We start from the raw sequence: 9,600 nt of genomic DNA, 5'->3' as shown, positions 1-9,600 counted from the left end.
ATTTTTGGGGGTTGGGGGTGGGGGTGGGGGTGGGGGATGGGTAATTGACATCACCTTGTGGAATGTGTGTGTTTTTTGCCTTATTCAAACATCTCAAGAAACAACAAAAAATTGGCTTATTATATCAATAGAATAACACCTGCTATATACTTCAGGTTGACAAGGACATGCTAGAGCTCTTTGTTTATTCTTTTAAGCATCTTAAGTTAATTGGATTCTCTTAGCATTCAATATGGTCCCTTAACCTAAGCCATTTTTAAAACTGATGGTGCAGTCTATTTCTTAGATCATATCTTAAACCTTTTCTTTCCTATTTAGGTTTTTTCATTGTTATAATTCTGCTTTGGATTCAAAAGGATCCAAAGTAGGTTGTTAACCTCCTCCTTTGAAAAGAGGTTACCTTTCCGGAGCCTCTCAGTGAGTTTATAACCAATAAGGTCAAGATTTGCTTTCAAGGTTATGAGCTGTATTAGGAGATGACAGTACAGCAACAATAAAATGGAAGTGATTTTCACAACCAGCCTCTCTCACCATCTGATGTGTGGAATTTTTTTCCAGCTTTCACAGCTGAGGCATTGCTAATTGTTGAATTTACATTGAGATTGTAAGCTCTGGCAAGCCTGAAATTCATTTTGGCTCATTTCCTCAGCCTCATTCCACAAATAGTATCTCCAGCCCCAAATGCTGAGGCCAAAGGAGACAGATCTTGAGCTATGCAAAAGAACTCTGGCCTTTTTCTTATTGTAGAAAGAGTCTGAAAGAAGTAAGAATTCTAAAAATTAGAAAACGTTCCCTCTGTCACACCTTTTATGTGTCATCATAGACCAAATTACTTCATATTCTGTGTAGAAGGAGCTGAGTTTTTTCATACCAGGGCAATTTTTATAGAGTTCGTTCTTTTTGGGAAAGTTTGTCTCCCCCCCCCCCCCCCCCCCCAGTTTGTTTCAGCTCTAGCAATAACTCAGAGATGGTGGCTATGTGGGAGGTCGATCTATGTTTAAATCAACACAGATTCCACAATATATTCAGGTCTTTCTTCAGAATTCATCAAGAGGTGATAGCAAAAACAATTTCAAGGATAGATAAACATTTTTTTGAGGGTGGGGATTTTTTGATGCTGGAAATACTACTCTGAATGTGCTTTTCTGAGTTCAAAAGAGCTAGCAGGGATAAATTTTAATGGCATAATTTTTTTTCCTTCCTAAGGTTTTAGTTGATTTTATTTTATTTTATTATTTTTTTTTGAGAGGTTTTCGCTATAGGGCGCGTGTGCTCGCCAGACAGACAGAGAGAGACATAGAGACAGAAAGCGAGAAATCACCCCCCAGGGGGGATGGTCACGCCGCAATCCCTTCTCCTCCATTCTCCTCTCGGGATCTTGGGCACGCACGCACACGCGCCCGGCGTGAGATTTAAGCCACCGGGTCCGAGACGCGAACCGCGGTCGGCTACGTGGGAGTCCAGCGACATAGCCATTACGCTAACTGCTGGTTCCCTTTAGTTGATTTTATTAAAAATGGGGTCAGGAATATCACAGGGGAGAATCACATTGAAAACTCATGTCACTTCTTCTCTTCTTATTGAACACATGCAATCACTTTCCAAGGAGCAAAATTACTCCATTTAAAAATCAGCTTCCAAGAGCATTGGTCTGAATTTGGAGATTTGGTAAATATATATATGTGCGTGTGCGTGTGTGTGTGTGTGTGTGTGTGTGTGTACAGACCCATAGAATATATATATCATACAGGGTCTTGCCATGTCATGATCCTCCTGCCTTAGCCTCCTGGCTGAGCCTGCAGATATGCACTTCCATGCCTCTTTTTGTTTTCTCCTACAGAACATTGTTATGTTGTTCACGTCAGCCTTGAGCTTTATGATCCTCCTGCCTCAGCCTCTTGGAATCAATGAGATTACAGGCACATGCCACTATACCCTGTTTTTTAAATTGGACTGGGAATTCAAAGCCTCACCTCCCATGTGCTCCCAGCCTGCAGAGCCCAGCATTTTACCAGCATATGCCTCTGTGGCTGGACCTGGTGTTAGAAAATTTGAGCATTGGTCCTCTGTCTATTTTTCCTAGGTAATAAGGCTTTTGTATTTTAGCCACTTAATGAATAAAGTACCTTTAGGTAATTGGTAAGTAATCCATCAGCTAATAACCAAGATAAGAATAAAGGAATAAGACAAACCATCTTTTTCTCCAAATGAGAAATTCAATGAAAGATGGCTGTTCAATGGATTCTGGGAGGAGAGATTTGAGGCCAATAAATCCCCTGTTTTTAAATTTGGAATTGATTGGGGATAATAATATGGATATTTTCAAATAACACTATGGATATAATTTTTTATGGATATAATTTTTAATAAGTAAGACATTTGAGCTTTTATAAATTGTAAGCAGGAGGAAAAAGTTAGACTAAGGATATTTATTAATGAAGAAGGCAGAGAATGACACTAAAAGCTTGTGAGCTGTTTCTTCTGGATGCCGAATTTCTGGAAAAGCTTTAGAACAGGTAACAGTCTTGTGGCCATCTTTGGAAAATAGTCTACCACAGGGTGGCCAGATAAAACTTGGAAGCAACAAAGTTGTGCTTCCAGCTGAATGGATAAATAAATTGTGGTACATCAGACAATGAGTATTCTTCAATGCTGAAAGGAAGGAGTTATTAACCCAAGGAAAGACTTGGAAGAATTATAAATGCATGCTGTTAAGTGAAAGAAGTGAAGCTGAAAGGCTGAATACTACATGATTCCAACCATATGACCAATGGGAAGACAAGTGGAGACAGTAAAAAGATCAGTGGTTGTCAGAGGTTGGAGATGGGTGCATGAATAGGCAAATACAAAAGATTTTAGGGAAGTGAAACTACTCTGCATGACAATATAATGATGAACACATTTGATCATATGTTGGCCCAGACCCATAGAAGGTATAACACTGAGTGAACCCGAACATACACTATGGGCTTTGAGCAACCATGATGTGTTAATGTAAGTTCATTAATTGTAAGTTATTACACTCTGGTGGGGGTTGTGGTAATGTGAAAGGCTATGCAAGTATGGGGACAGGGGTGTATAGAAAATCTCTATGACTTCTCAATTTTTCTAGGAACCTAAAGATGCTCTTAAAAGAAAAATATCTTGGAGTTGGGCTCTGGCATAGCAGTAAAGTGCAGTGGTCTGTGAGGCTGACACACATGGGAAATTTGTGACCTTCCTGAGTAGACTGGGTACACTCATGTCATGATCTGGGGCTGGCTGAAGCTGGGGATGGATCATGGCTTTGAGGCCCTATGGGAGGTGTTGCCGCTCTGTCTTTCTCTCTCTTGTACATGAAATAAATTAAAATAAAATGAAATAGAATAATACAAAGCAAAACAAAAATCTTAGAGAAAAAGAAGCTAAGAAAGCAATGCCCAGTGTATGTCACACCCTCCCCATTTAGCCAGGCCAACTGCGCATCATTCCTTCTGCCCTTATCTTTGTCAATCCTAACCCACTTCGCTTAATTTTAATTTTCTTGTTATGAATTTGTAGAACCAAATCTGGAATTTGCTACTCCTGGCTTCACCTGGATTTGTGCCATTCCTAAATTGGGCATCAACTCCCAGGATGGTTTCTGGCTTAGCCACATTTTTGGTGAGTGTTTTCTGTGGGCTCTTGCTATCTTATCTCTTGCTCTCAAAAGATCCCAGCCTTCAGCCACACTGTTAAGTCAGTACCTGTTGCCTCAGTGAGTGACATGGAGATTCAGGTGAAGTAATAGGACAATACTGGCCTCGTCATGATGGAGAAAATATTTTAGCATATGTGTTTTGCACCCACTTGATCTTCAAGAGTTGGTGAGGAGAAAACTGATTTTAAACAGAGAGAGAGAGAAAGAGAGAGGAGTTGAGTTTGTACATTAAAAAGTTAGGCCATGGGAACCAGCAGTTAGTGTAATGGCTATGTCGCTGGACTCCCACATAGTCGACCGCGGTTCGTGTCCCGGACCCGGTGACTTAAAACTCACGCTGGGCGCGTGTGTGTGCGTGCCCAAGATCCCGAGAGGAGAATGGAGGAGAAGGGATTGCGGCGTGACCATCCCCCCGGGGGGTGATTTCTCGCTTTCTGTCTCTATGTCTCTCTCTGTCTGTCTGGCGAGCACATGCGCCCTACAGTGAAAATCTCTCCAAAAAAAAAAAAAAAAGTTAGGCCATGAGAACCTTAAACATCATCTAGTCCAGCCTAATTTTAGAAGAGAGAGTTGAGATCTACTGATTTCCTCACTAACACTAGTACTAAACACTTGTATTGCGTTTTCTAACTTCTATGGAGGCACACACAGGGAATTTTCACACATAGTCACTAGCAACACACTTTTGTTTTATTGTTTTCAGAAGAAACTGTCAGTAAGTATTCAAATATTTAAAAATATTTTAAATTTAATTTACTTATTTCTTCTATAAGCAAGAGAGAGAGCACCCTCAACAGTCTTAATTTTTAAACATTTAGATCGCTACATGAATATAAATTATTACTAAAGCTATAGTAGTAGTTACTACTAAACATTTTGAGACAGAAGTATTAGAAGCTTGAGAGACTGGGATGATCCAAAATATGCCCTGTTTCAGTAATTTCTCTACGGTCTCAGTAATCCATGTTTCAAAAGGGTGTTTCTTCACTCGGGGGCTCATTTAAAAGCAAGATGTGACGGAAGGTGAGAAATTTCTTAGGTATGGCTAGGCTTGTCAGAAAATCCTTACAGAAGGAAAAATGGAAGCTCTTTGTGCTCCATGTTCATCCTAAAGACTCTTTTAGCCAAGATGGGAATCCTGCTCCCTCCTTGTCACTCAGAAATTCCAAATACAGCTGGATTGGCAGGAAATTTCGAAGAAGAATTTGAGCCATGGGAAAGGTGATTATTATTTTGGCAAAGGGAACCATGCTAGGTTCTAGATGCTTAGTTTTATTTGTACTGAATGAAAGTAATTTTTTCTAGCTTATGCTTTTCAATTCAATGTTTATTTAGTCAAACACTTGGTGAACTGGGCACTGCCCTGGCAGAGCATTATGGGGTAGACTGAATACACAGAAAGCAATGAGCCTTTTCTTTGCAGTAGATATAACATAATTTGTGTTTGTTAGACAGGCTGAGAGCAGCTAGGCAATCATGCATCAAGTGAGTTTGCAAGGTAGAAAAAAAAACCCTGCAAGGTTCAGTTGGGAAAAAATATTCTCTACTTTTGTTTTTTGGTCTTAGAAGATATGCTCTTAGAGTCTGTGTAGAGGAATCAGTCATTTTCTATTAAAAAAACTTGGACTCCATATCTAAGGTTTCAGAGCAGATTTTCATTTAGTAACCTCCTTTTCTTCCCCTCCCCTCTTTCCAAGTCATGTTATGTTGTCTTTGCACAAGTTTTCCTGAGCTCTGCCTCCATCAAGGGAATGGTAATGAGAATCCTGGCAAAAAGGATGATCAACTTGGAGGCTGAATATGAAAAGCATAAATCCTTAAGTAACTTTTGCATGACACTTCAATTTGTAATTCAGTTTTTTTTTTTTTTTAACAAACCTATAAGGATTAAAGCACTTAGTTTGATAGCAATGAGCAGTGCAAAAATTATAGTGAATCAGAACAAGTTATCATCAGTGGAGTGCTTTGATCAACCCAAGATGACAGCAATTTGTAACTATAAATGGTTCCTTTTAATCAGATTAATTGTGTTGCTGTTTTTTGGGGAAAGCTCTACCATCTGAAATTCAGGAAAGGTAAACATTATCGAAGGAGCAATTATCCCACAGAGTTCGTCAGGGCATTTCGTTTCTATCACTTTACAAAAGCAATCATTTCATTAGGAATTTTATCACTAATCTGATTTTCTAAATGTGAATCCTTTAGAAAAAGATGAGTTGAAAGTTCTTTCATGGAAGACAAAGACTCAAAATGGCTTTAAAAAAACTGAGTTCCTGGGCTGGCTCTGTACCCCTAGTAGTTAAGGAGCTGAATCCCATATGGCTGACAGTGGTTTGAATTCCTGCATCCTGGAGGTTTGGAAAACATATTGGACATGTGCATGCACCTCAAATCCCAACAGGATAGAGAAATGGAGGAGAAAGTATTGCAACATGATCATACCCCAAAGGGGTTGCTTTCTGGCTCTTTCCTTTTCTGTGTAGAAAACACTGGTGCCCTGTGGCAATTAAAAAACAAAAAATGTTCCTATATTGTAACTCACTGAGGCTAGGAGAGGGCAGAATGTGTAGATAAATTATACTGGGGAGAGAGCAGCAATGACTGAGGTTTAGAGGAGACCGAAGCTCTGCAGGGGGTACTTCCCTTGTTGTATCTAGTAGCAATGGAAACAAGTACCTCTCTTGCTCTGGAAATACAAAGGGACTTCAGAAAGTGGAAAGATAGAATTAAAATGAAAGTAAAGTACTAGCTTATTTTGGTGCAAAGATATTTTAAATTCATGCAAAGCATTTTCATAATATGCACCCTCTCATCCTTCTCCCCCACTATCAGTCATCATCTTCCCCTTTTTCTTCCTCCTATGCTTCTTTTTCATGTAGTCAAGAATAGTCAGGTAGTTGATATTTGTGGCTTTTGAAGACATGCTGTGCTCTCTAGCTCAGGCACCAAATGCCTGGATCTGTCACAGATATTCCATGAGTTTGAAGGGCAGTGGGTGCTGACTCATTGCAATAGCTTAGGAAAAGATGGTGTCAGGTCTAGGTCAACTGGCTTGCTGAATAGAGGTACTCCAGAGGGATTAGCTTTTAAGAAGTGTGGTGGGAAAGCATTGGTGTTTTTCATTCTTTTGGATTCCTGTCAACAGTGAGGTCTGTTCAAGTTTTGGAAGTTATGCACAGAAGGGATCTTAGGGTTGAGCTAGTACAGCTAATTCTCTGCATCAATAAAGGGATGCTTTAGTGAAGACTTGCTTGTACCTCGCCTAATGTGTGGCCTTAACACATTTTCTGGTGAGCAGGGTGGAAAGGGTCCAGACCGTGTGACTTGTGTCTTAAGTACCTCTGATGCACACTTGGATATAACTTTCTCACAGTAGACTGGGTGGCCTGTGCTAAAAATAAGGGGACATGGATGAGTTTGAGATTAGATAACCAGTTTTCTGTAAGACATGCTAAGACTATTCATCTGTTTGTCTTTGTCCTCATTGCTTTACTCTTACAACAAGATACATATATGTCTATTTTATAATATTGAAAAAATATAAACAAAAATAGGCTAGTAAGAACAAACTGAAAACTTTCCACCTGAAGTTAACTATGATTAACCTACTAGGAGCCATCTTTCTGATTACTTTTCTGTGTGTATACATTTACACATATACACAGACAGCAAACACAGATTTACTAAAATTCCACAATTTTATTTTAACCATTGTGATTTAAAAAAAAATTATATATTTTGCGAGAGAGAGAGAGAGAGAGAGAGAGACAGGCATTCCCATCAGGGTCCCTATACTAAGATCCACTCCCAATCTCATCCATGCTGGATCATGGACATGCACCCAGTGTCTACTGAGAGGCCCTGGGAAAGAAACTGAGGGCTTTCTCATGTGGATTCAACTGCATTACTGCTGTGCCACCACCCACCCCTAATTGTTGTCATTTTAACATTGCATGTTAGTCCTTTTAGAGATGGAACCATAATTTATTTAAACAAAATTCTATTGTTGGACAATTCAATTGATTCTAGAATTTTTCTAGTACAAAATACATTGTTCTGAACATTTCTTCAAATAGTTATGTCTATACATCCATTTTTATTTCCTCAGAATAAATTTCTAAGGAGAATTGAGAACTTCTGACATGTGTTGCCACATTGCTATCCTAAAAAGTTCATGAATTTCCACACGTTAACTAACTGAGCATTTAGTTTATGTTCCAGATTGTGATATAAAACGGAGACATAAAGCAGTGAATAGAAAAACATAAACCAGTTCTTAGAGACATTCATTAAATATGTAAATTTAGTAGCATTGAAAGTTGTACAAGAAGAAGCCCATCAAGTACACATCAGTACCATCCAAACACAAGGTACTATATTCTTTGATGATCTTCCTCTCACTTAGGATTCAGACTAATGATGTCCCTTATTCATTGACTTAAATCAGCAATTTGGTAATGAAATAGTTCATAGGCTACAGAGCTGGAGCCATCTTCTCTCAACAATGTGCCTCTGCCCTGATAGAATTAGCTTGCCCACCTATGGATGGCCTTTGATCATCCTTCTCCTTGGGGACATAATTAATTACATAATATTTTCTTCTTTAAAATTATTTTTTATTAGGTCATTAGAAAAATCATGGAGTATTTTTCTATGTTTTTCTAGGCAAAAATGTGTCATTACTTTTCTGACAACCCAATATTTTTTCCATGAGTGAGAGAGAGAGAAAGAGGAAGCGTCTCCAACAGTGCCGTGATCCACCCTTAGCTTCAGCCATCCCTGGACTATGGATACATGAATACAAGGCATGCACAGGGAGGCCTCTGAATATGAACCTTAAGACTTTCCATGTGGGTCAGTCTCATAGAACATCATGTTTTACGATTGTGGACCCAGAATATGTTTCTTTTTCTAGATTGTAAGCAACATACACCAAGCTTCTGGATTCCGTAAATGCTCAGTACATTGTGACTACTTGGTTGAGTGACCGAATGATATCACTTTATGGTTTCAGTGCTGCATGACAGCATTAGTAAGAACTATTGGTTTACATTATAGAACTCAAACTTACTTACAGGGGTTGTTTTTGAAAGACAATTATTAAGCTTTCCCATTTAAATTTTTATCTCAAGTCCTTGTTCTCCTTAAAGCCTTCTTACATTGTGTCAGCATAAGAGGAAGATGACTGTCTCTACTTCAGCCATATAACAATCTTGACAAGTTTGAGGAAGAGGACTTAGGGTTTTATGTAAGGGAAGCCTCAAGTGAAAGGCAGGTGGAGAAATACTTTCTGCTGCAGATTGATGGGCAAATAGAGGCAAGAGATTGAATTGGAGGGGCACACCATCATATGAGGATTCTTCAAAAAGTTTATGGAAGATGCATATTATGAAAAAAATTATATGTGAATTTTAACATCTTTTTTGCATCAAAATAAACTCATATTTTAATTGAATTTTAACATTTTTTTTTGCATCAAAATAAACTCATATTTTAATTCTATTTTTCCATGAACTTTCTGAGGTCTCTTTGTACATGACCCAAGAGGGGCAAGTGTGTTGGTCAAGTTGAGGGAAGTGTTAAGGATGATGTTTTTCTGTCTGGTACCCCAGGAGGCTACAGGGGTTGGAGAGGGACTCTTGGTTAGTTGAGTTACACATTCTAGGGGCTGCAACTCTAAATGCTGTCACCATAAAGCATGATCAGGTAGATCAAGGATATCATAGCAGATGCTAGAGGAGCTATGAAATTCCAAGAACCTCTATGGTCTAGAGCCAGCAGGCCATGAACTCTCTTTCTTCTATTTCCCCAATATCTATTAGGAGAGAAGTTTGTGGATGTAAGAGAGATTGAGTGATAATCCTAGATTAGAGATAAGTACACTTTCTCCCTACTAAGACCCCACAATATTTGCATTTTCC

At 38.9% G+C, this 9,600-nt stretch overlaps 1 protein-coding gene across 1 annotated transcript in view; it reads left to right on the top strand.

Moving 5' to 3' along the window:
* LOC102472042 (ubiquitin carboxyl-terminal hydrolase 7) overlaps positions 1–9,600 on the top strand; it is an 18,929-nt gene that overhangs the window by 4,623 nt on the left and 4,706 nt on the right. The window contains exons 2-3 of the mRNA XM_006158459.2: positions 3,541–3,642; positions 8,595–8,628. Coding sequence (XP_006158521.1) covers positions 3,541–3,642; positions 8,595–8,628 — 136 coding nt within the window. The remainder of the gene's footprint in view (positions 1–3,540; positions 3,643–8,594; positions 8,629–9,600) is intronic.

The sequence above is a fragment of the Tupaia chinensis genome, unplaced genomic scaffold, assembly GCF_000334495.1.
Source record: "Tupaia chinensis unplaced genomic scaffold, TupChi_1.0 Scaffold000597_1, whole genome shotgun sequence".
Taxonomy (NCBI): domain Eukaryota; kingdom Metazoa; phylum Chordata; class Mammalia; order Scandentia; family Tupaiidae; genus Tupaia; species Tupaia belangeri.
Note: the sequence above shows the minus strand (reverse complement) of the source record. Positions and strands in the feature narration are given on the sequence as shown.